This window comes from Pagrus major, chromosome 10, assembly GCF_040436345.1.
Source record: "Pagrus major chromosome 10, Pma_NU_1.0".
Lineage (NCBI taxonomy): Eukaryota > Metazoa > Chordata > Actinopteri > Spariformes > Sparidae > Pagrus > Pagrus major.
This window is the reverse complement of record NC_133224.1, coordinates 352375-380301: the sequence shown is the minus strand read 5'-3', so window position 1 is coordinate 380301 and position 27927 is coordinate 352375. Positions and strand designations below refer to the sequence as shown.

The 27927-nt window shown below is 47.7% G+C and overlaps 1 protein-coding gene across 1 annotated transcript; it reads right to left on the bottom strand.

The window, feature by feature from the left end:
• Positions 1–395: 395 nt before the first annotated feature.
• camta2 (calmodulin binding transcription activator 2) lies at positions 396–26917 on the bottom strand. Its single transcript, XM_073474823.1, has 25 exons — positions 26828–26917; positions 25537–25628; positions 24415–24518; positions 23285–23352; positions 23041–23176; positions 21688–21759; positions 21452–21599; positions 21124–21252; positions 20822–21029; positions 19715–20738; positions 18889–19593; positions 17837–17963; positions 17252–17386; positions 11978–12174; positions 8087–8271; positions 7901–7979; positions 7348–7621; positions 7035–7262; positions 6737–6951; positions 6455–6636; positions 6157–6361; positions 4814–4885; positions 3158–3351; positions 2550–2624; positions 396–2462 (listed from the first exon to the last, which is right to left on the bottom strand). Exons 2-25 carry the CDS (start codon positions 25568–25570, stop codon positions 2408–2410), a joined length of 4851 nt encoding a protein of 1616 aa, XP_073330924.1. The 5' UTR covers positions 25571–25628; positions 26828–26917; the 3' UTR covers positions 396–2407.
• Between the last annotated feature and the right edge of the window lie 1010 nt (positions 26918–27927).

Genomic DNA, 27927 nt, shown 5'->3' with positions numbered 1-27927 from the left:
CCCCCTATCTCATTTATGTCTCATCTCATGATTTCTACTTTCTAAGTACAATGGTCTTCCATACATCCCTCTCTTAATAACAGACTAATGCCTCCTCGTACATAAAGACTAAAATACAAGACATTTTCTGCATATTTGTATTTTACTTCAGTTAGTTTTGTAAACAGTCATTTTTACTTTTCTTTCTTTGTAAAGTCTAGTTTTTACTTGATTTCAGTGAACCAACATGTTTTCTTCCACACCTGGTTTTAGTTTAGTTGAAGAGAATTATAATAATAATAATAATAATAATGTTGTTCAGTCTCTCCGTCTGTGACGACACGTTCAGGAACCAGAGGGAAGAAGCGGCTTTTTGTTTTCGTGTGGTGAAAGGAAACAAACACGACTGAGACAAATAGCAAACAGCTGATTTATTCATCTGACTTGTAGAATAATGGATTTCATTTGAAAGTTTTTGAAATGTAGAACAATTAAATACCAACTCATGCAAAGCTTCACTGCAACAGCCGAAGAAGAACTGAAGATTTCTTATTTCAGCTCAAACTGAAAACAAGCCAAAGACAAACTCGTCACACAACTCGTTATAAAGCTCATGCTCGGTCCTAGACGTTGTGGTTGCCGTGACAACAGCATGGTTCAGTCTCTGCCTCAGAAGAAGCACAAAGTATAAAACCAGAGGACTTGTGTTGGAGCTTGACGGGAGACTCAGCAGCAGAGTTGATTTCTGGAGCAACTTGTTGCTCAGAGCAAAGTGCCGTCGTAGCTGCTGCGTCGTCCTGAAAAGACGCCGCACATTAAAATACGGTTTGGAGGGAACCCCCGTTTGACCTGTGACATCATCAGCACAGATGTGACTTCAGAGTGACATCACAGCCCTCGTCATTTCCTCTGAATAGTATAAATTCAATAAAATGACACCTCGTGCTCCTCATTTGTGATTTGGTTGATTTATTGATTGTTGATTAACAATTGATGTTTTTAATTAAAATACAATTGAGTTAAATTTTCTCCATTCACAGTGAGCTGAATTAGCTGTTAGCGGCTCCTGTTAGCATTGTACTCATGGATGTACAGTCTTAAAACTTAAAAACATGAAGAATGTTAAGGGAGTTCTGAATGGACTTTTGTCTCTGAACTCTAAGTGGATTTCTCGATGTTTCTTTTGAAAGCACATCAGAGATAATGACATCATGGAGAAGTTTAAGTCGCACTGAATCTAAAAACGTGTTTCACGTCCGAGTGTTGACGTTTCACTGAGGCTTCGCTCCACTGTTCCTTTAAAAGCTGCACGAAGTTTCAGTTTTATTGAATGAACGGAAACTTATCGAACAAACGTGGAACTCAGTTTCTGATTGATTAGTTTGGTCTGACAGAGGTCAGAGGTCAGAGGGGGTTCCTTAAGACTCGACCTCACAGTCTGTGCAGCACACACACACACACACACACACACACACACTGTCATACACACACACACACACTCGTACACTCACATTAACAGTTCATGCTGTAATAAATAAAAACATCCATAGCATCTATAAAGTCCAACATTAGAATATATATATATATTTATATATATATGTTTATATCTGTGATTGTGTTTAAATATAAGTAGCTTTGTTATAATCATGTACAGGTTGAAGTTCACAGGACTCCAGATGAAGAACACAAAACGTGACGCAGTCTTCTGATTTCCTTTTGTTCAGCCGACCCTCAAACGCACCATCCTGTTCGCTCTGAGCAGTGAATTATGGGAAGGAGGGAACAGACGTAGATGCTCCGGGGCTCGTCTGGCCCCGAGCTGCGCCTCCTGGGAGAGATCGGTCGAGTGACTTTATCCAAAAGCCTTTCTCAGCCTGCGTCCTCGTCATCAGTCCACATATAAATGAGTACACACCACAACACCACCCACTGCGTGCTCACCTGGATGTGTTTCACCTCCCACAGGTGTTCTTATGTCACAAAGTGAAGAGTTGGTATTTCTTCAGGTGAGATCAGAAATATGTGGTGGATTAATTCCAGTAACAGTGTAGCGTCCAACTCTGAGAAAGGCCTCCAGGAAACGCTTGTAAGACTGAGCAAAGGGCAGCGTGACGCTCGTGAATCAAGCTCTTTAAAGCTGCAGACAGACGGATACATTCAAGCAGGAGAGAAGACAGACGAGAAGACAGACAGACAGACGAGAAGACAGACGGACAGACGGACAGGCAGAGGAAAGGAAGAGGACAGAGTTGGCGTGGGGTAAGGCATCTCTCCGTCACTCTCGTCTTCTCTCCGTCAGTCTGTTTTGTGAGTGAACCTGCTGAAGGACGACGAGATCAAACGTCTCTGCTTGTTTTTGTCTCTCTGTCGTCCGTGTCTCCTCCTCCTCTCCTGTGTTTCCCCTCCAGGAGATGAATGAAGACGTGGTTTAAGTGGTCAGTCCTCTCCTCTCCAGCTCCCTCGTCTGCTTCAGCTCTTTGATCCTGAAGAGAGACGACCGGCAGCTTTAAACTGAATGTCTCGTCCAGAACATCAAATGTCTGACAAGAGACTTTCTGTGAGTGTGTCACCTGTGTCTGCAGCGTCTCAGGAACCTCATGATCTTCCTCGCTGCCTGGTCCTGTTTCTTCGTCAAGAACGACCCCCTGATGGCACAAAATCAACATCGAACATCAATATCAATATAATCAATACCTCCTGACAGCAATCAATACGTTCATGTCACGCTTTCTCTTTGACACCTCTCGTCACCTCCCCCACACGCTCGACTCCAAACACTATTTTAGTTACTGACTTTTGAAGTTTGTCTCTTGGAGATGAATGTAATTATAGAAAACTGGCTCAGTAGGTATCACACAGACAGATAAACCTTGAGGTCAACACAGTCCAAATATCTACCTATGAGATTAAACCACTGAATGTGAACAGAAGGAACTAATGTCTGTTTTCTTCAATATTTATTAAATATGCTCATGAAGCTCAATAAAGGACAGAAATCATTTGATCTTTCAGTGAATGGTACAGCGTATCATTCTAAGCTAACGGCTATAAAGCCTTGAAAATGCCACAGGTGCATCAGTTATTACGATACATATGATTTATGACCCATAAACGTTTCCCCAGCGACCTCCTCTGGAAACTGGCGGGTGTTTCCTGTTGCTTGACAGTTTAAACTCACTTGATCTTGGGGTTGTGGCTGGCGGCGCCTCTCGGAGCCTGTTTCAGCCTCTCGTACTCCTTGTAGCTGCGGTAGTACTGCTGGATGAGGACCGCCGCCCGCCGGCTCTGCTGGAAACGCTTCTGCTCGTAGTACGACCTGAACTTGGACTGGATCAAGATGGCCGCCTGGGTCATCTTCTTGTAGAGAGCGTACTGAGGGGACAGAGTGGCAGCGTTAGTGCCGGAGGACGAACACGACAGGAAACGACGTCTCAGAATGTGTTTGGAGAAAGAAGAAGAGAAGAAAAGGCTGGAGGACCGATCAATCATCTGTTTACTGATATCAGCCAATCATATCTGAGACTCACCTGCTGAGTGCTCATTTTCATTTGGTTGAGCCACTTTAGACACAAAGGTGCACAAGCTAGCCAAAAGTATGTGGACGCCCCATCCTGTCTCAAGCCTGATTTAAGGTCGGCTGCTCGACAAATCACACACCTGGAGAATTGTGTTAAGTCGACATGTTTCGACAAATAAGTTGTCAGAAGGATTTATAATCGAAGCCGGCTGGAGGACAGAGTCTCATTATGGAGGAGACGGCTGGAAACCTTTGGACGGCTCTGTATTATCTGTGAATCAGACTTGAGGCCCACGAGGTTCTCTGGAGGGGAAACCTAACGAGGAACTCGAAGCTAAATTACTTTTAAGAAAGTTTGTTCTCTAAATAAGTTTGTATGTTCTGAAAGCATCAGCATTAACAAGCTGGTGGAAACACAACAACGTGCACGAAGGCGACTTATCTGTCCTCAGTGTCAGTGAACAACACGAGCTGATAACTGTGCTGCATTCAGGGCCTACCGAGCCACTGCACATATGTATTTATATTTCTATACTTACATTGCACTACTTGCCTTGTACTTTTGACTTTATTTTATGTTTGTGTGAAATACTCGGATGCTGCTAGAATTTCGTTGTACACTTGTGCAATGACAATTAAAGGATTCTGACTCTGACCCCTCAGCGAAAAACATGTTCCCGCATCAAGATATGAAGATTTAAGATGATTGGACAAATGAACATTTCTGACCTAAGCGCTGCTTTTTTAAATGTTTCTTGATTGATGCCGGTCCATATTCTCAGACCAATATTGTTTCATTATTATAGATATAGATATGTCGGGCACCATAACCCTAAGAGCTGTGGTCCTGGACTAGTTCCTGTTACAGGCACCACTCAGCTGTCCACATACTTTTGTCCACAGATCAGATGGAGCCGAATTATAAAACATGAAGTCGTTTAAATCGACTTCAGATAAACTGATCTCGTCTTCTGCAGCATCGATAAAAGTAACAGTTCTGATGAAGATTCACGTCACAGGAAACAACCTGAGTGACGTCTGATGGCTGCTGTCCACACACACACACACACACACACACACACACACACACACACACACACACACACACACACACACAGTGACTACACATCACTACATCTACTGGTCAGCCATATTACCTTCAGAGCTATCCATGTTAGCTAGCCAGAGGAGAGAGAGAGACAGAGAGAGACATGGTGAAGAGACACAGCAGGTTAGTTCAGTGTTCGTGAAGCTGGAGGACACACACACACACACACACACACACACACACACACACACACACACACACACACACACCTGTTTGTATTTCCTGTAGCATCTCTGGATGACGGCTGCAGCCATGTCCTGCTGCTCCTTTAACCTCCGACCCTGCAGAGAGAAAACATCAGCTGACGCTTCTTTTTCTGTTACAACATTAAAGCAACACTAGGTAGTTTGGACTCATTACTCCCCCCTGCTGGTTGAGAAGCGCAGTTATCTGTTACTAGTGTCGTAAATACTGTCGCTGTATGAGCATCCCTGGGGAAAATGAATACACGTGAATTTGTTGACGGAGCCGGCGAATCACGAAGCCTCGTTTGGAAACATCAAAAACATGAAACCTCACTCGAGTGCCAACAACAAGCTAGATTCAGAGAGAGCAGCTGGTAGTTTGTTAGCATACAGGCTGCACAGCACATTGGCATGCTAGAGTTATTCTCATACCGAGTTGGTTATAGTGATTGCACCGACTAAGTTACCTCCAAAACACGACGCTTGGGGGTGAATGTGTTTAGTAACGACTGAAAATATAACTATGTTTCCGGGAGTTACTAAATACAATTGCAAGTTGTGACGTTGTGTTTGGTGTAATAACTACAACTAACTCGGTACAACAACAGTAGTTAAGTAGCATGCTAACGTTACCTCCCGACCGCACTGTTCAACATTTACGTTGATTATCTGCATGAACTAAGGAATCTGCAACTTTTCGAGACAAGACGTTCATAGTGTTTTAGTAAGTTAGTCATCGTTTACAGTCGCTACATGAAAACGTGCAAGCTATCGAAACGGACAGCTTTAGATTATCTATCGGCTTTATTACGGTTATAAGCTGTGGACAAGTAGAGCCCCAGTGAACTCCACATAACAACAAATGCACTCAAAGTGAAAGTCGGTAAGATAATAAATATGTATATATATAATATATGACTTACAAATCCAGTAGCATCAAGGCTCGGTCGCCATCAGTTCTTTCAGCTCGCTCCACCGAGTGTAAGCTGGTCTAATATTTATCCGTGTCCGGGCTCTGTTCTATCACTTTCTCTTTTCTTTTCTTTGCCTCCTCAGACGATACCTTCTTGGCCTTTTTAGCTGGCTCGGCCATGGCGTTGGTTTACGAAAAATCCAAGTAGCTGCTGGCTAAATCCACCGACGAATGAACGTGTGACATACGCTGTAAAGCAGGTGGCACTAGACTTCTTTACGTCAGATAGGTTCCGACCCGCTCTGAGAAGTTACACAGTGCGGTTTCTACCACTTAACTGAGTTTAGAAACAGTATTTTAAGGTCAAAAACTACCTAGTGTTGCTTTAATATCAACTCTGACCTCCAGGAGGCAGCATGACGTCAAGTGTGTGTGTGTGTGCGTGTGTGTGTACCTTGTATCTCCTGAAGGCGTTCTGGATGATCCTGGCGGCCTCGTACAGCTCCCTCTGCTCTCCATCCGTCAGCGTCAGCAGGGCAAAGTCTCTCTCCATCCTCCCATTGGCTGAGGCGTTCAGGAACTCTGCCCACGCCGCAGAGGAGGGAGGGCGGAGCCTCTGGAGGGCCAGGGCACTGAGGGGCGAAGGGGGGCACACCCGCCTGCAAGTGCACACACACACACACACACAATCATCCATACTTGTTCTCTGCAGTACCGTCTCAGCCCAGACCAGCTTTGGGGGCGGGGCTTACCTGGGTGGGGAGTGTGTGTGGGAGTCGACCGTGTCCAGGTATGTAGCCAGCCAGGTGTCCTGTATGGCCGGGTTGTCCCGCCTCTCTCTGAGCGGTGACTCCGCCCCCCTGGGGAAGTCCTCCTGTTTGATTCGCTCCGGGGTCGCCTCAATGATTTGCTCAGCCAGGGTCGCCATGTCAACCTGTTGTATGAGAGGGTAACCATAGCAACAAGAGCTCATGACATCTGTGGTTGCTGATTGTTTGATGTGTTAATTTAGGAAGTAGACTTAGTGTGTGCACCTGCAGCACCTCCTCCTCCAGGTACTCCTCCTCGCCTTCATTCTCGGCGTTCTCGCTGTAGCTCAGCAGCTGCTCCTCCAGCGTCGCCGCCATGTGCGCCCGCCGTCCGCCCGCTGTGTGTGCATGTGGGTAAGTGTGGCTGGGGGAGGGGGGGCTGCCGCTCTCGTAGTCCATGAGGTAAAGAGGCGAGTCTCTGGAGCCGCTGGGGTTCAAACCTGCAGGATGCATCAGTGACAACCATCAGTGTCGGACACACACCAGGAACCAATCATTTCATCCATCACACCACCTGTGTTACCTGTGCTCAGCCCGCCGCTCGGCTCCTCCCCCCACATAGACACAGGAGGAAGGGAGGGGAGGGAGGAGGGGGAGGGAGGGGAGACAGGCAGCGAGGAAGACGATGAGGAAGGAGACGAAGGAGAGGAGGGGGAGGTGTCCATGGGGGCGGGGCCACTGGAGTAGGCAGAGCTCGGAGAGGGGGAGGAGGGGTCGCTGGGGGAGGGGAGGCTGCTGGAAGAGCTCAGACCTGGAAAAGAGAGACAGCCAATCAGAGAGCTAAGATCACGTGACATGAGGTGAGACTGGAGCGAGGAGCAGCAGGTGTGAGTTACCTGTGTCTGGGCTGGTGGACAGGGGAGACGGGGGCAGCTGGGGTTGTGGTGTGGCTGGTGTGTGTGTGTCTGCAGGAGAGGTGTGTGTGTCCCCGGGTGTCATGTGCATTTGCGTATGCAGCTCCTCCAGCGCCGTGGCGAGGCGGGTGTGTCCTCGTGAGCGAGCCACGGCGAGCGGCAAGCGGCCCAGCGAATCAGGGATCCCCAGAGCCGAACTGTTCCAGCCGTACAGGAGCTCTGCTGCCCTCTGGTGGCCCAGAGCACATGCCCACATCTGTAACACACACACACACACACACACACACACACACACACACACACACACACACAGAACTCGTGAGATCATCAGAACCGTGGGACCCGTCTAGGACTCCAAGGGGTTGGAGGTTTTGCGGAGGTTCAGGCGGTCCTCGAGTCAGTTAACAACGATCCAGAAGCATGCTTATTGTTGCTACGGTTACCTTGGTGCTACTCTAGTTGGATACCAGTGATGACTCAGTGACACCTGGCCAATCAGAGCACTATGTAATGTTGCGTGTGTGTGTTGCTTTACCAGCGGAGTGCAGGAGAAGTGGTCGATGTTCAGAGGATCCACTTCCTGCTCCAGATCCAGACTGTCGCTGTTAACAGTCCTACAACAAACAAACATGTACAGTCACAGTGTGTGTGAACCTGCAGAGTGTGTGTATGTGTGTGTGTGTGTATGTGTGTGTGTGTGTGTGTGTGTGTGTGTGTGTACCTCCAGTGTATCAGAGTGTGTATCAGGTGTGTGTATCCCTGTGCAGCAGCCAGATGGAGCAGTGTCATCCCGCGGTGACGGACGGAGTGATGAAGCCTCTCTCCTCCTCCTCCTCCTCCCCAACGTCCTCCCCTCATCATCCGCTCACACACTCCCACAATCCTCCTCTCAAACCACTGAGAGGACTGAGAGACAGACAGACAGAGAGACAGACAGACAGAGGGAGAGAGAGAGACAGAGAGACAGAGGGAGAGAGAGAGACAGAGAGACAGAGGGAGAGAGAGAGACAGAGAGACAGAGAGACAGACAGACAGAGAGAGACAGACAGACAGAGAGAGAGACAGACAGACAGAGAGAGAGACAGACAGACAGAGGGAGAGACAGACAGACAGAGAGACAGACAGACAGACAGAGAGAGAGAGACAGACAGAGAGAGAGACAGACAGACAGAGGGAGAGACAGACAGACAGACATTAGTGGAAAACACCGGCAGTAATGGGTTAGGTTACACTAATGGACTAACTGGACTAACAAACCCATGAACAGAACCAGTCATGTGATATTTCTGACCAATCACAGAGGAGCAGCAAAAGAAACAGGAACCAGGAACCTTTGATTAATCATGAAATAACGATCAATCATCAGAACTATTGACAGCCGATTCATTTTCTAATGATTGATGACTCATCTGAGCACTTTGTTTAAGGTGAGCGGTCTCTATTCCTGTCTCTCCCCCTCCTCCCCCTCCTCCCCCTCCAGCTGGTAGGAAACATTACATTCATAACCCCCCCCTCCAGTTTTTCCCTCCGACTCTGCCTGGCATGCACACCTCCTCCGCCCCCCCGCCTCGTGTGATGCACACGGACGAGTGAGGCTATAAATTACTGACAGCAGAGAGAGAGAGAGAGGGTTTGAACCTGGAAACACTTCCTGTTATCTGTCCGTCATCCTGCTCTCAGACAGCTGCTTCACACACACTGTGATAACACTGACATGCTAACCTGTTAACGAGCTAACATGCTAACCTGTTAACGAGCTAACATGCTAACCTGCCCTTTGATCAGAGGTCAGTCAGGAGTGAGGACGACTTTTAAAAGGAACAGTCTTCATTTATTCACCATCCTTTTGATAAAGGTGCCAATCATCAGTGGAAACTGAACTGTCCAACATCGCCTCCCAACACGTCTAAAACAGAAACTTGCTTCTCTAAGTTTCCCCGCGACACTTTGCATCATTCATGAACTGTTAGCCTAGCTTGGTGAGGCATTAGCACTCACTGCCAAAGCTAAATTAAGATAACATACACACTCAGATTAAACACTAGTTTCAGTTTGTTTCTCTTCACCGTCTGTGTTTCTGGATAAACTGCGGATATGTTTGTTTTCTCAGAGTAAAGTAAGAAGTGAGATTGAGTCGTCTCAACCTCTTTTAAGACAAAGTACCCAGAACCTCCTCGGCCTGTTTCTGTCCACTCAGTCTGAACAGGGTCAACATTTCCCTGAGTTTTCCATCAGTCGCAGAGCTCAGGTACGCTGCCACCATGTACTCTCTCTTGAGGCTCAAACTGAATTGCACTTAACGTTGTGCGTTGGTGGTTTTGTCCAGTATTTGCTGTGATTTCCTTTTTGTTTTGGTCTGACTGTTGTGTGTCCGTGTGTGTGCAGAGCTTCAGGACCAGCTGGCAGACACGACTCTTATCTTTGTTCAACTCTTGGCAGTGAAGGACTCTGTCTGTCTGTCTCTCTCTGTCACATTGAGTCTATTTTAACTCGGGGACTCGATCTGCCAAATTCCCCATGACATCAGAGAGAGAGAGAGAGAGAGTGTTGTAGAGGGAGGTGAAGTGACTGCAGAGATGTTTTACAGGGATTTTCCATTCAGGTTAATTTGTTCTTCTTAACCTGTTTATCAGCTCAACAGTCACCTTCCTGTAATCTGTCTGCTGACCTACAGTGAGTCCGATGTTTCACTTCCACACTGATCATTTAGTTTAATTGCAGGTTTTGTTTGTTGAGCACACATCCATGAATACGGGGTCGGGTCGTGGTGGCAGCAGGCCAAGCAGGGTATTCCAGACGTTTCTCTTCTCAGCCACGTTTTCCATCTCCTCGGGGATCCCGAGGTGTTCCCAGGCCAGATGAGATATATAATCCCTCTGGTGAGTTCTGGCTCTATCTAGGGGTCTCCTCCTAGTTGAATGTGTGTCTGGAAAACCTCCAAAGGGAGGCGCCCAGGGGGATCTTAGTAAAATGCCTGAAACCACCTCAGCTGGCTCCTTCAAACAAGAAGGGGCAGCAGCTTTACTCCGAGCTCCCCACGTATCTCTGAGGCTGAACCCAGCCACCCGACTGTGGAAACACGAATTGGCTGTTTGTTTCCACAATGTTATTTCAGTCACAACCCGGAGCTCATGACCACAGGTGAGGGTTGGAACGTAGATCGACAGGTAAATCAAAAGCTTGGCCTTCTGCCTCAGCTCCCTCTTCACCACAAAGGTCTGGAACAACACCGGCTGCATTACTGCCGACGCTGCACCATCCGTCTATCTCACACTCCATTTTCCCGTCAGACTCCGAGAAACTTTTTCTCTTGGGGCAGCAACTCATCTCGATCCCAGAGCCTTTCCAGCAGAGAACCACGGCCTCAGACTTCAGAGGTGCCGACTCTCATCTTGGCTGCAAACCGCCCCAGTGCCTGCTGGAGGTCGCAGACCGAAGGAGCCGGTAGACCCATCTTCTGTAAACGGCAGAGACGCAATCCCGGGGCTCCCAAACTGGACACTCTCCTCACCATGGGTGCACCTTGAGATCCAGTCCATGAATATGACAAACAGGATCAGAGACAAGGGACAACCCTGGAGGAAACATGCTCCACTTTGTCCGAAGTATACGGACACAGCTCTCACTTTGGTTTCTATAAGAACTGGGTGGCTTGAAGCGACGGCCCCAAGATCTTAAGTATTCTCCAAGTCCAAAAAACACATGTAGACTGGATGACCATCTTCCACAGCGCCCCAGGAAGCCTTTAAGAGTGACGAGCTGGTTCAAATGTTCCACGACCAGAACAGAACCTTCATCATTCTCCTGAAACAAGGATTTTCCAGCACTCTGGAATAAACTGAGCAGTGTGATACCCTGATAATTGGAGAACACCCTCCGGTCCATCTTTTTGAAAATGGGAACCAACATCCTGGTCTGCCACTCCAAAGGTACCGTCCCCCAACTTCAACACGGCGCTCTTCAGTTCTCAGGGCAGATCTTTTCTTCACCTGGTGCCTTGCTGCTGAGAAGCTTCTTGACTTCTGCCGGAGATATGGACGAGTCTTCAGACCCTGCTGCCTCCACAGAGTCTGTTGAGTTGAGGAGATCCTCAAAGTCTTCTTTCCACCGCACATCAATATCCAGAGTCCTGGTCCTCCCCAGCCTGGGACATGTCGCGGAAAGTCCTTCTTCATAGCCTCCCTGACTCTCTCCACACCTTGGTTTATGCTTCAGCAGCTTCTGAAGATGCAGCCCTCCTGTATCTGTCCGTGGTTCAAGGCGACTCCTGGGCCAACCATGTCCAAAAGACCTCATTCTTCAGTTTGATAGCTCCCCTCAACACCGGTGTCCACCAGTGAGTTCTTAGGTTGCTGCCATGACTGCCACACTTTTCTGACCTCAGCTCCTACCAGCCGCCTTTAATAGAGGCTCTGAACACACATCTACCTGATTAAACTTGCTTATCCCTTTGGATTCTGGTCTTTGTAGTTCTAAAATAAATATACATTTTAGCAAACAAGCCAAACTGAAAAAGAAACTTGATTTATACACAAATTAAAGATATAAAACAGTTGGTTATCTGATGAAAACATTAGAAATGCAGGTGTTTCTGTCATTTCACTATCCTCACCTGTTCGTGGTCCTCAGGTAGAGGTGGAGGAGGGGGCGTGGCTAGCTGACTGCCATGGTGCTGTTGACGATGATGATGACAATGATGATGTTGTTGTTGTTGCTGCTGCTGGTTGTTGTTGTCGCGGGCGGCCATCTCTGCCATCCTGCGCTCCATCTGCTCCAGCCGCTCCAGGATGGACATCCTGAACTGATTATCTGCACACAGAAAACACACAGAGTGAGACCTCCTCTCCCTCCTGAACAGTAAACGGTCCTACAGGGGTATGTTTCCCATCATGCACCTTGATGAGGGTCTTCATCAGACTGTCCCTGCCACCTCTTTTAAACCCCACACCTCCGGTCTGTAACACACACTGTTAGACATTGTAGTCTGATGACATCACTATGACATCATCAGTGACACAGTAAGATAAGAGTCATCTTTATTGATCATCAAGATTCAAACTGCAGCAGCAACCAGACAAACTGTCAACCAATCATCTGCACGTCCATCACACACACACACACCCAGCAAGGTCAGCGTGTGTGTGTGTGTGTCGAAAGCTCTAACCAGGAGGCAAATGGAAAACTCCTCTCTTAAATAACTGTTTTAAGAGAGCCTCTTTAACACACACACACACACGCACACACACACACACACACACACACACACACACACACACACACACACACACACACAGTCTCAAATGGAAACTATCTCGACTGACTTCAAACGTCCGACCGCCTGGCACAGAGTGTGTGTGTTGGTCACAGTGTATCAGGCTATATTAGGGAGTCTGCTTTTATTCCCCCACCCCACCCACCCACCCACACACCCACACACACACACACACACACACACACACACACACACACAACATTGCTGATTACTCCCATTGATCTTAGTCATATTTATCACTATTTGACCAAATGTCAAATAGTGATAAATATGACTAAGAGGAAAAGTCCAGAGACTCAGTTAGTCAGTTAATGTTCAACAACACACAGCGTGTTGAGGAGCCAGTATTGATCACTGATCAGTTATCAACTCTCAGATTCAGTTCACTGCAAGACAACACATTTCCTCCTCCTCCACTAAATAATCTCAGCTCAGTTTTCGTGTCGTTGTTGAACAGATCTAAAGTCAGTTGTGTTGTGCTGTTTATCTCCAGCAGATTATTTAGGATTTAGTTGAACGAATGGTCTGAGAGCTGTGAGACGACCATGGTAAACAAATTATTAATAATATGTTTCAATATTTAATAATTAATAATACTGAATCACACCTGTGCTGTTCCACAAGGTTCTGCATTGGGATTAGGGTCGGGTGACGTCTGTCGATGACTCAACCCTAACTGGGATGTAACCGTTTCTGATCATTGATTGTGAGAAGCTGTTGTGAAATCATTAGTTTTTCTCCGGATGTAAACAAAATAAAAACCGTCCTGGTGTTCAGAGAACACAGATGAAGAGTGGAGCGGTGGATCTCTTTGATCCAGGTTCTGATGTTCAGGATGAGAAGTAAAATCTATGTGTCATGACTTTGATTTTAACAAAATCAGCCTTCAGTTACAACAATCACACCCGACGACACCCCCTGCACACACACAACACCAAGGAAATGACACTTCTAAGATGACACGGCTAGCTTAGCGTTAGCCTGCAGCTACGCTAACAGACAGACAAGCAACTGTCAGGAAGGTCACTGTTTCAGAGATCCTTTATGAGCTTCTCTGAGAAGAAGGTTCACTCGTAGGAGGAAAACCTGAACCACATTAAACTGATAACTCTGCCAAAGATCCTTTATTGATTTGCTTGAGAAGAGGGTTCACTCGGGATTGATTTGAGAAACTGAACTTTGTAACAAAGTGAATTTATATCTTCTGTTGTTTATTGTTGAATCCCTGAAGGCTGCTGTTCGTTCTTCATTTTTGGTGAATACTTTTTGAACTTGTCAAAATGCCTCCATGATAAAGTCAAGCTGTCGTTGTAAGACACTCCTATCTTTGTGAAGAAGCGTTAATGACGGCTGTCAGGACATAAAAGTCTAACGACAGCGGAGCTGGAAGGAAAACATCCCATTGTAGCTGCACCAATAAATCATCTGAAACCAGTTTATTACAGATGTAGCAGCGTTTGTCAGCTGATCATTGACAGCAACTGACCTTTAAAAAGTAAAACAAAGTAAGTGACTTCAGATTGTTTAAATGTTCTTGTGGTGGTTGTTAATCTGTTAATCTTATTTCCTCCTTCAACATATTTAATTTTGTTAGTATTCAGTTTTGTTTTGTCTGTGAACTGATGAATGGTTTCAGTCAAACATCGCCTGGTTCTGCTTCTTAAATGTGACAGTAAGTGAAGCGTGTTTGTGTTTTGGACGGTCGGTCGGACAAAAGAAGCAGTTTGAAGACGTCACTTTGAACTCTGGGAGCTTCTTTTAAAAAGATTTTTGGTCATTTTATGACCTAAACAATCAATTAATGGTGAAGATAATAACAACATTGACGGATAATGACAACAGCCGTTAGTCGTAGCCCTCATATTTATACAGTGTTAGAGGGACACCGCTGAACTGTCTGATTTTCACACACCAGGTGGCCAGAATATTAGAAACACCTCTGAATACGACACAGTGCAGCGCTACAGTCACAGGGATCAATGCAACAACACAGAGCTGATCAACAGACACATCAATAATCAATAAATCCATCAGTTCACAACATCTGACTCACTTCTGATCGTTCGGTCCTGATCAATACGATCCGATCACGTAGAGATCCTGGACCACTTCCCAACGCGTGTGTGGTTGCCGTGGTTACTGAGCAGCTGTGTAACCATGACAACCACTACAGAAACACACACACAAGTGCAAACAGAGTCTCGTCCTACCGACACCATCCTGCTGCCGTGTGTCGTCCATCTTCTGTCTGTCTGTCAGAGTGTGTGTGAGCACAGGTGAGGCGCACGCACACACACACACAGTGCACAGTGACAACGAGCTGATGAGAGACGCAACACACACACACAATAAAGTCACACACACACACAGACTGAGCAGACTGAGCGGCCGTGCGAGGATCAACTAGTTAGAGAGAGAGAGAGAGAGAGAGAGAGAGAGAGAGTGTGCTCGGTCGTCCAGTGCAGTCTGGATGTCCAAACACAGCAGCAAGGCATGATGGGAAAGCCAGAGAGAGAGAGGGAGGGGTGAGAAAAGGGAGGAAGGGAGGAGAGAAGTGGCTGTCTCACATTCCTGGACCTGAGCCTAACACCCCCGACAGAGTCCAGAGAGAGAGACGGGTGACACAGAGAGAGAGAGACGGGTGACACAGAGAGAGAGAGAGAGACGGGTGACACAGAGAGAGAGACGGGTGACACAGAGAGAGAGACGGGTGACACAGAGAGAGAGACAGGTGACACAGAGAGAGAGAGACTCCCTCCTAGATAGAGAGGTGAAGTCTCTGTTTTATGCTGATGACCTTGTTCTACTGTCTCCTACTGAACAAGGACTACAGCAGCAGCTGGACATAGTAGGAAAGTACTGTCAGAACTGGGCCCTGGCAGTAAACATGAAGAAAACTAATGTCATGATCGTTCAAAAACGCCCCAGATGTCAGGAGAACAAACACCAATTTACCATAAATAATCACATCATTGAACGCAGCATGAGTTATAGCTACCTTGGTAAAACCATTACAGCATCAGGAGTTTCAACATGGCAGTGAACGCACTAAAAGAAACAGCTGGAAGAGCCCTACATGCAATTAAGAGGACATTTTATCATTTCCTAATTCCAGTCAGAATCTGGCTTCACATATTTGATAGTGTCATCCAGCCCACTGCGCTGTACGGTAGTGAAGTCTGGGTCCACTCAGTCATCAGAGCTGAACCCGCTGGGACAAACATCCAGCAGAGTCTTTACATGCAGAGTTCAGCAGACACATTTTACACACACACAGAAACACACCAACAAATGCATGTAGAGCAGAATGAGGCAGATACCCACTGATAATTAACATCCAACAGAGAACGCTCAACTTTTAACCAGCTGAAATCAGCCAGAGACGCCCTCCACTCCAAAGCCTCCAGACTCAAGAGCTGAGCCCAGAAAAGAGCCCCTATGTCAGCTGGTACTGAGGCTGACCGCCCCCTCTCAGACAGTCTGACCAGCCTCACAACAACACTGCTCTCCAAACACCAATCAGAGCAAAGCACATTATAACACAATGTAAAGAAACCTGCCTGGAACATTGGAAAGAAGAAACTAAAAGCCAAAGTGGATCAGAACGTTATCTCGCCCTAAAAAGAGACGATGAAGAGCAGAACATCTCTCTGCTGTCAGAGATAGGAAGCAGAGACAGATGCTCACCAAGTACAGGCTCAGTGACCACAAACTGACCACACACACACACACACACACACACACACACACACACACACACAGGATATACTGTATATATAATTAATGTAAATCAATTTTGGTGTTGTGTTGGTGTTCATGTTGTTATTTGTTGTGTTCTGTCCGAATGTTTGGACAGATGCTTTGGCAACATTGTTGTTAAAACTTTCACGCCAATAAAGCCCCTTTGAATTGAATTGAGAGACAGACAGGTGCAGATCCAGACCTTCTGGAGCAATAAACACCTGGACTCTCATCAGGTTCTGACCTGGAGACGTTGACTGACGGGAGGAGAGCTCACAGATTACTTTACATTTACAGCTCAGAGACACAAAGAGGAAGCTGAACCTGAAAACACTGTGACTGAAGCCTCGTAGTCTTCACGTACACCTGAAGACCTGAGACATGAAGGACTGTGTCCTCTATCACGTGATGAAGGACTGGTTTTACAGCAAGAGAAATAAAATGTTCATATTATTGAACAATGAAACAATCAGATGTTCACGACAAGACAAATACAATCAACAGTCTGTCTGTCTCTCTCTCTGCCTGTCTGCCTGTCTGTCTCTCTCTCTCTCTGCGAGGTTAAACAGCTTCAGAGTCAGAAATAGCAGTGAGTCCTGATGACTGTGTGTGTTCACAGGTGATGACAGTGGAAAACAGCTCCACCACATAAATCACTGAGAGAGACAGCAACACACACGCACGCACGCACGCACACACACACACACACACACACACACACACACACAGATGATGGCTCTGTATGGCAGCTCAATCATTAAAGTGTGTGTCTGCTACACTTTGTTAAACGCTTCCTGACTTCCTGTCTCGGTGTGTATCTGGTGTCTGATTGGTCCGGTGAGCAGTGTGACATGTGGAGGAGTTGTAACTGACCGTCCAATGAGAGCCAGTCCAGCTGAGAGCTGGGCAGGGAGCTGGCGTTCCTCGCTCGGTACTCGAACAAAACTGAAGAAGAAACCGAACCTCCGGACTCCAGAACCTGCAGACACACCAGACCGGCCTCGTGGGCTGAAACACAGAACACAGGACCCATCGGATCAGTCGGGCTTTGAAAAGAACTACAAATATGGCCGCATTCACTAAAGTTGACTTAGGAGTGAAGCCAATCAGATACAAGGATCTCCTCATCACATTTTCTCATTATTAATGTGGTTTTTGTCTGAAGACCAGTCGATCGATCAATTATTTGATCAAAGAAAATTCTCCATCTCTATTTCAATAATCGATTAAGTTTTTATGCAAACAGATCAAACATCGTCTGGTTCAAAAAACAACAGCAGTGACAGTAAACACAAGCGAGCAGGAGGCAGCGTGGAGGCCAGCGACGATGTTACGTTGATCACTTGTTTGGACATTATTTACATTTGTGTCACTGTGTCTCCAGATGACAGTAAAATATATGCACTTGTGTGTGTGTGTGTGTGTGTGTGTGTGTGTGTGTGTGTGTGTGTGTGTTACCAGGGCAGTAGCAGCGCAGCACTCCAGGTTGGATCAGCGATGCGGGGACGGTGCTCTGATCGAAAACACACGAGTATCGACCCGACAGCTCGCTCCATGGTCCTGTTATCAGCACCTTAACACCTCCCTGAAAACACACACACACACACACACACACACACACACACACACACACACACACACACAGAAGACAGGATCAGCTCCTGAACTCATCCTCAACACAAAGTGAAATAGTTTGTTTTGTTAGTTTTTCTCTTCTGGAGCATAAAGAGACTTAAACTCTGCTGTTTTACAGACGTTGTGTTGTTACATCACAAACATATGAACCATTGAGAGAGAGAGCAGGTCGGACTATTCAAACTGATTGATTACCTTGTTGATTGAACAGTTCCTGACTAAAACTCAATCTTTATTTTATTTTAACAGTTACTGTGCAGCGGTTGAACAAACGATAAGCAGTAAACTATAACTACTTTTCATCAATATCAGCGGGTCACCCAGGTCTTACGTTTAGATCAAAGCCGAGCCGAGATGATAAAAAGCCGCGTCTGACCCGGGTGCAACTGCAGAGTGTGCAAATTCCCACTGCACACAAAAGCCCGATGTTAGCGGGTTTAAGTGGGTTTTATGACCAGTGGAAAGGACGTGTGTTTTCTTCTCACTGAGACTTCAGTCGACAGTGAATCTCTGCTGCCACCTTGTGGACAAACAGGTGAAGGCCTCAAACAAACTGCAGCTCAGAGTGAAGCGGAGAAACGTCTTAACAGTTCGATCCAGTGTAGAAATAGTCCTGGATTCAAATGTATATATTAATATATATATAATATCAGAATATAATCATTGATTCATTAATGTGTGTTGCTGTGATGTGATCTATATTAATACATCATTTATTATTAATTATATTTTGTTTTTATCATCTAAATCTGTAAAGTAACTAAAGCTGGAGAATAAAAGTTGTGAAGTTGAAGTTTAAAGTAGCTGAAAATGTAAATACTCAAGTCGAGTACAAGTAGCTTTAAGTTGTACTCGAGTAAATGATGATTGGTTACCTCGGGGTACGACCACTCTGGGGAGAAGTCCGTGATGGAGGCGAGGCGGGTCGAGGAAGAGGAGGGCAGTGGGTGAGGAAAGGGGAGGAAGGAGGAGGAGGGCGAGGGCTGGGGGGGCACCATGTAGCGGACGCCCGCCGGGAACACGGTCGGGTTTGGCACAGCAGCGACGGAGGAGGCGGGGTGAGCTGCAACGGGATTGGCCTCTTCGGTGATGAGGTCAGAGATGAGGTCAGGGAACTGGCTGTCGAAGGAGATGTCAAGCTCCTCCCCTCCACGCTCGCAGGGCTCCGCCTCCTCCTCCAGGTGCGTGTCCATGCAGGTGTCCTCTGAGTCGTAGCTCCGCCTACTCTCCTCCTTCACCTGGATGGGAGGCGTCGTCAGCTGAGTGGTGTCCATGGCGACAGCAATGGGGGCGGAGTTATTGTCCGATGCCATGTTAGCTGTAGCATTGGCAAACACTGTCTGACTCTGTGGCAGCACCAGGGGCTGATGGGACAGCGTGGAGGGGGGCGGAGCTTCAGGTGCAGACAGGTGATTATAGGCTTGTGCCAGGACCAATGGCTGTTGTCCGTCAGCCTGTCTCTTTGTCTGATTGGCTGGTTGGGCGTGCTGGCTCGTTGAGTCCTGGCAAACCAAGAGCAGTGAAGCAGTGCTACTTCCTGTCTGTTGCCGTGGAGACGAGCAGGTGGAGGCGTGGCTTGTCTGAATGACAAAGAAATAAAAAGAAGTGACAAGAAGGTCCAGAACAACTTTCAACTGGAGGAAAAAGTCTCCGGGGTTTTTGTTGAGAAAAACAAACAAGGACTGTCCCTTTAAGTCTCACCTGCAGCAGAGCCAGCTTGGTGGGAGGAGCGCTGCCTTCATCATCGTCATCATCATCATCATCATCAGCATCGCCTCTGCGGTCCTTCACCTCCTCTTCTTCTCTCACCGCCTCCGACTCCCTCCCCCCCGCCGACTCCCCCAGAGCTCCCAGGTCCAGGCAGAGGGGGAGGAGGGGCGGGGCCACAGAGGAGGACGGAGAGAGGGAGAGTGATGGGGGGAAGGAGGAGGCAGGTGGAGGGGAGGAAGAAGACGAAGAGGAGAGAGGGAGGGTGGAGTCTCGCCTGTCTGCCTCAGAGGAGGAGGAGAGCGAGGAGGGAGGAGAGACGGAGGAGGGAGGGGTGGAGGTGGGGGAGAGGGAGAGAGCGAGGGATGGGGGAGAGAGGGGGGAGGAGGAGCAGAGAACAGGAGAGGGGGTGGAGGAGAGGGGGGGTGGGCCGCCGTATGTCTGACCCTGTTTGGGGGAGTTCAGGAAGGAGTCGGGGTCAAAAGCTGGGGGGAGGGACGGGGGAGGTGGGGGAGGTGAGGGGGACGATGGGGGAGAGGGAGGGGAGGGAGGGGAGGCGGCAGCAGGAGGAGGAGGGGAACAGATGGAGGAGGAGGTGTTGGAGGAGGAGGGGGTCAGGAGCAGGCCTCCAATCACAGGTGAGGGGAGGAGGGTGAGGGAGAGGGTGGCCACCCCCGCTGCCTGGACAGGGGGAGGAGGGGGGAGTGAGGGAGGAGCGGGTGAGGAGGAGGAGGGAGGGGAGGGAGAGGCGGGCTTGCCGGCAGGAGGGGGGAGGGCGGGTGAGAGCAGTAACTGGCCGGAGCGGGTGAGTGACAGGCTCCTGCCTGGCCCCGCCTCGTCTCCTCTGGCCCCGCCTCCCCCTCCTCCTCCTGCAATGGCGGTGGTTGTTGCCATGACGATCACCGCATTCTGGGGCAGCGCAACCGTCGTCAGGTTGGCATGGTGGTCATAGAAGCCATTGCCGTGGTTACCCATGGTTATGGTGGCTCTGTGAGGCTGAGGCGGCGAGGAGGCGGAGCTACAAAACAAAAATAAAACATCTTTACGTGCCCTCCGGCCTCACGTACGTCTCTGTGCACTGTAAATGTGCGGCTGACTTACGTGGACGAGGGGCATGGAGACGACACGGGGCTGCTCTGAGCCTGGAGGTGGGGTGGTTTGGCTTCTCCCCCTCCGCCCCTCCCTGCCTCCCCCGCCTCAGAGGAGTGAGACGAGGGGGAGGGTCTGCAGGAGGAGGGAGGCAGTTTGGGGGAGATGATGCGATGCTTTGTGCTGTTACAGCGGTGGGGAATGTTCACTCCTGAAGATACTGCACAGAAAAACATAGACAGGAGCAGACTGTCAGCTCAGCTCAGAGTGATGTCGCACAGTGATGTCATAGTGATGTCACAGTCATGTGTTACCCTGGGCGGTGTTACAGAGGCAGGCGTGTGTGCGCGGCTGTGGTTTGGTTCTCTGTCGGTCCAGAATGTGTTGAACCAACTCCTCGATACTGAAATCACCGGAGCCCACCGAACACTTCATACTGTGAACTGAGACAAATACTACATGTGAGTACTACAGTACACAGATAATACCCATTAACACTACAGAGTACACAGATAATACCCGTTAACACTACAGAGTACAAGGATAATACCCGTTAACACTACGGAGTACACAGATAATACACGTTAACACTACGGAGTATGATATTTTGGAGTTCATGCAGTAAAAGTACTCGTTTCTTACACATTGGCTTCAGTTGGTTCAGCAGGTCGTCCCGGCTCCACCTCACGCTGTCATGGCGGTCAGCCACCGCACACAGCAGCGGACTGCATTTCCCAGAATCCTCCAGGGACGGCACGTTCAGGTAGTGGACCAGCACGATGTCCGGGTTCTGTCACACACAGAGACGCATATTGATCATTGATTGATTCTCACTATTTTTTCAATGTGTGCGTGTGTGTGCGCGTGTGTGTGTTGACCTGCAGCAGCCAGTAGCATCGTCTGTGGAATGTCGGCACAATGGAGGAATGGACGTAGCAACCATACAGGCACTGAAACCAGAGACAACCGTTAGCATTCATCAATAATGAAAATAATAGCTGCCATCCTACTATAGAGAGGCTCTCTGGGAGTTATTACTGTGTGGTGTCTGTGTGATTGGTGGGATGCCTGTTTTTGGTTTCTTGGTGCTTTTAAGTGATGTGGACTAGTAATGGAGAATGCTAGTTCACATCCTGGGCATTGCCGAGGTGCCCTTGAGCAAGGCACCGACCCCTAACACTGCTCGTTGGGCGCCGTGCATGTGGCAGCCCCTTCACTCATCTCCTCTACACACTGTGTGTGTGTGTGTGTGCATGTGTGTGTAATGTGAGTGATAAAGAGAATTTCCCCATTGTGGGCCTAGAAGGGATCTTAAATTAAATTAAGGATGTTAAACTGAGCATAATAATGATACAAAAGTAAAGTAACATTACTGATCCTGCTATGAATGCCAAGCGCCCACTCATCCCAGCTACAGTCTGCTCGCCCTGCTGCCGTGTGGCAACAGATCCAGACCAACAGAATAATACGCAGCTTCTTTCACAAAGTCTGGCAAGAGATTCAGACTACAAAGCAGCTTTACTCCTGCCGTGTGGCAAAAGATTCAGACCACAAAGCAGCTTCACTCCTGCCGTGCGGCAAAAGATTCAGACCACAAAGCAGCTTCACTCCTGCCGTGTGGCAAGAGATTCAGACCACAAAGCAGCTTCACTCCTGCCGTGCGGCAAGAGGTTCAGACCACAAAGCAGCTTCACTCCTGCCGTGTGGCAAAAGATTCAGACCACAAAGCAGCTTCACTCCTGCCGTGTGGCAAAAGATTCAGACCACAAAGCAGCTTCACTCCTGCCGTGTGGCAAGAGATTCAGACCACAAAGCAGCTTCACTCCTGCCGTGCGGCAAAAGATTCAGACCACAAAGCAGCTTCACTCCTGCCGTGTGGCAAAAGATTCAGACCACAAAGCAGCTTCACTCCTGCCGTGTGGCAAGAGATTCAGACCACAAAGCAGCTTCACTCCTGCCGTGCGGCAAGAGGTTCAGACCACAAAGCAGCTTCACTCCTGCCGTGTGGCAAAAGATTCAGACCACAAAGCAGCTTCACTCCTGCCGTGTCGCAAGAGATTCAGACTACACAGAAGCACCTTTCTTGCCGTCTGCCAAAGGATCCAGACTAAAAGACTAAAGAGCAGCTTCTTTCCTGAAGTCTGGCAACAGATGTTGAGAGCATCACAACAGAAATGTCGTTATACGATCTCTTGTTGTATGATGACAAATTAATCTTGGGTTCTGCTGACCTCCATGCCCTGGACCTTCAGCTTCATGTGGTCCTCTCTTGTCGTTTTCCCATCCTTCCTTTTCTTCCAGCAGTATCCATCCTTCCTGTACTTCACCTTCTTCCTGTTGTACAGGATGATGCTGCCGTTCTTCGGCCTGAAAGAAAAAAACACATCTGTGTTACTGGTGTGAGTCGAGTTGTGTTGCCCTCAGCTTCGTCTGCGAGGCTCGTCCTGAAGCTTTGGTGTGAGTCGGTGTGTGTACCTGGTTTTCAGAGTGCAGGAGAGCCACTCGTCATGTCTGTCAAATGATATCAGGTAAGAAGCGATCTCCTGCAAAACAAACAGGTGAAGAAAGAGAATAACCAGCTTGATGAGACTAAACTGGGTCTCTCATTAAAATAAGGTCTGGTTGTGACAACAGGTCAGAGGTCAGAGTGGTAGAGTTGAGTAGAGCAGTGTGATATTGTTATTTCTCATCATCTGGACGCCATGAAGGCAGCATAAAACAAACATGGAGGACAGCAAACGTGCCACAAAACAAGTTATTTCTGAGCAGGAGAAGTCCGAACCAGCCAAGACAAAATCAGGCACTTATACATAAAAGTAGAGCTGCAGTGATTAGTTGATTAATCGATCAAAATAAAATTAATTGGCAACCTTTTTGATAATTTATCTTTTCATTCATTTTTTTAAGCAAACATCTGGTTTCAGCTTCTTAAATGTGAAGAGTTTCAGCCTTTCTTTGTCTTTTCTGACAGTAAATGAAGAGTTTTTGAGTTTTGGACTGTTGGTTGGACAAAAGAAGACATCTGAAGAATTCACTTCAGGAACTAAGACATTTTTATTTTACAATGTCTTGACACTTAATAGATTAAATGATTAATGGTGAGTGGAGTCCTTCAACAAAGTCCAGACTCTGACATTACATTATTCTGTTTACGACTGAAGTTAAAGTGTTTTCTATTGTACTTTCTATAATTCATATTTTGTTACACGCGTCATTGAGAGAAAACAAAACAGACACAGAAATGATCAAATATGAGTCAGTGCATTTAACTTATTGATTGTATGATTCACAACATAATGAGAAACAGGCCTTTCCACATAGTCAGTTTAAGTATTGATTCACTGACTGTGCTTTATGCGATATCCTGATGAAGACATGACATTTCGGTCAAACTGCACAGCCCTAATCAAGTGTGATTTCTATCAGCCTGATGGAGTGAAGTTATGCACTGTTTCAGTAGAAAACAAACAAAAGTATCATCGTAAGTGCAGAATCAATATTAGCCTTCATTTGAATTCAGAGACGAGACCAGACCATGAACAACAGAGCCAGCAGTCACTCTGAAGGTGACGGCTGCACAGAAGCAGCTCTGGCTGGTCTCTTACCTCGTTAGTGTTCCACCTGAGCCGCTCGTTAGGCAGACCGGACAAACGAGGGAGACACTCCAACAGCTTGTTAGGAAGAAACACCTTCCTCGGTCCTTTATTCTCTGCAGAGAGAGAGCGAGAGAGAGCAGACGACGCAGGTTCAGGACGAGCTGAAGACATCAGACAGGATTTTCTTCTTCAATGACGAAAAACTGTTTAGTTCTTCTGAAACCTCCTGATCTCATCGTATCTGTCAGATTTGTCTGTGTATATAATTTAAATGTTACTGTGACATGGACACAAATGACCAACATGAGGAGTCTTTAAAGGAGCAGTCTGTAGCTTTATTGAAGTACTGTTCATGAGCAGAGAAAGATCTTCACTGGCTGTTAAACAAACTAAATAAACAAACTCTCTTTGTCTTCATGACTGAATTAATGAATAAACAAACTGACCTTAGGAGACAACACAATTTATACTGTTTTACTTTGTTTATATGTGGCGGACCCTGCCAGCTTTATAGCTTCAAACAGTGTTCTGGGACCTTATTTTCCTCTGAGAACAGCTTGTTTACTCGCTGATGGAAAAAGTTTATATTATTACCTCATTAATATTGTAAATATGAATTAATAATTAATATGTAATTCTGAGGTTTCCAAAACCTCAGAATTACAGACTGCTCCTTTAATACATCCAATCACACTGACTTTTCAAATAAAAAGCAGGACCGGTGACAACTGTTTTTTTCTCCGGACCTGCCCTTTAAAGCAGACACAGTTAGCTTAGCATTAGCCTACAGCAGCACTTATCCAGAGACATATAATGTAAAACACCTTTTAGCCACAAAATCAAGTCATACAGTAATAAAGTGTATATTTCTGGCACAGTAAAAAACTGTTGCTAGGAGACGAGAACATCCTCAAAATCATAAAAAAAATTAACAAACTCCCTTTGTCTCCATGGCAACAGCTGCAGACAGCACGGATGACGATCTCTGGGAATCGATCTACATGATCATGATGATGCAAAACGATGACATCACAGACAAAGAAAGCAGCCATCTCTGTGATGTCATCAACAACATTTGGTTACCACAGCAACAGAGCCGGGGGGGCTGCCGGCATGTGATGTCAGACTGACCTGTCTCCGTGGAAACCATCTCCTTGTTGCTCATGGCGACGAGTCCATGCAGGATGAGTCTCACACAACGCACGGCCGCCCGCACTGCCCCACTGCGCGCGCACACACACACACACACACACACACACACACACACACAAACACAGTCAATAATCTGATCAATAGGAAACAGAGGCTGTGTTGTGCTGCGTTCAGGTGCTCAGTGTGTGGAGTTAGTGAACAGGATCATGTTGTTATTGATACGGTCACATGACCATCTTCTTTGAGTAATAGAGTACTTATTGTTCATTACTCCACAGGATGTTAGTGTGTGACTCTGAACACACACACAGTCTGCAACAGGACACCAGCATCTCACACACACACACCTGAACTCCAAGTTGCTAACTCCACACACACACACACACACACACACACACACACACACACACACACACACACACACACACACACACACACTCCCTCAATAGCTCCCTGTTGCCTAGCAACAGCTGAATTTGCACCCACTTTAGCTGGAGACAGTGTTCATAACTGTATGAGTCTGTGTGTGTGTGTGTGTTGAGTTACATAACATTTACGATTTTACATTCAGTGTGTGTGTGTGTGTGTGTGTGTGTGTGTGTGTGTGTGTGTGTGTGTGTGTGTGCACCTGACTTGCACTAACACATGAATAATTATCACTGATGACATTAAACACACTGTACACTGGAAACAAATGATTATGATTCTCTCTCACACACACACACAGTAACATTACACACACACACACTCCCCCCCGGAGGCCGGGCTCAGACCGCGGGCTCGCCTGGCTGCTGAGGCCGCCTCCCGGAGCTTCTCTCCCGGCTGTCGGAGCTCCGCTCCTCCCGACCCGCTGACTCTGAAGCTAACGCTAAGACGCTTCTCATATTCGCGTCATTACCAAATGTAACGACGCGACAACACGTTTTAACACATCGCTAGCTTCCATCACACCCTCACCACTTTACCCCAAACCACACGAAGGAGACTCATTGAGTCACTAGTTAATAAATAACACTAATGTGTGGTTGTTTAGCTGCTCAGCTAGCCGGCTAGGCTAACGCCAGCTACACAGGTCCCTATCAGCAGTGATTAAACACCTCCGACAGCCGAGCTGCAGGGCTTTAGCTCCGGGTCAAAACGGGCTAACCCGGGCCGGTCCGCCCACAACACTCTCTGAATACACCATGTCAAATACAACCATTTAAATCAGCGCACACAGGCCCGAGCAGCGGCTGTTTTAAGGGAAAACAGTCTGTCAAAGCTCCTTTACCTTCCGCCTTCAGCACAGCCGCCATCTTCTCCTTCTCTGACGTCAGTGCGTAGCTACGTGGGAGGCAGAGTGGGGGAGGGGGGGGAGGGGGGCGATCACCTGTAGATTATAACTGCACTGGATTATTTTACTGATCTTTATTAGTATATGTTTTATAGTCGCATCAGCTGGAGAGGAAACTTTAATAATGAAACTGAGAGTCAACGCTGTCACCTCACCTGACGCCCCCTCCTGCACCTCACCTGACGCCCCCACTCCTGCACCTCACCTGACACCCCCACTCCTTCACCTCACCTGACGCTCCTGCACCTCACCTGACGCCCCCACTCCTGCACCTCACCTGACGCCCCCTCCTGCACCTCACCTGACACCCCCACTCCTGCACCTCACCTGACGCCCCCTCCTGCACCTCACCTGACACCCCCACTCCTGCACCTCACCTGACGCCCCCACTCCTGCACCTCACCTGACACCCCCACTCCTGCACCTCACCTGACGGCCCCACTCCTGCACCTCACCTGACACCCCCACTCCTGCACCTCACCTGACACCCCCACTTCTTCACCTCACCTGACGCCCCCACTCCTGACCTGACACCCCCACTCCTGCACCTCACCTGACACCTCCACTCCTGCACCTCACCTGACACCCCCACTCCTGCACCTCACCTGACACCTCCACTCCTGCACCTCACCTGACACCCCCACTCCTGCACCTCACCTGACGGCCCCACTCCTGCACCTCACCTGACGAAACTAGCGAACTGTAATCTTGCTGACAGGTGGAGCAAACTTCAGGTGTTCAGTGGGCGGAGCAAACTTCAGGTGTTAGCAGGTGGAGCAAACTTCAGGTGTTCAGCATCATTAGCATACTTCATCCCTGCTGCTCTTTATTAACTGACAAACCTCGTTAGAAGCTGGAACAAGTGTCAGAATTGTGACACACAAACAAACATTTAAAATAATTTTAAGGAAATATTTTATTATTTCTTGAAAATGATTTATCTACATAAGAATATTACCAATATGACCTTTAATCTGGTGGGTCGAGGGAACTCAAGTAACATAAAGCAGAAGTGTTTGGAGCCACAGGAGCTGATG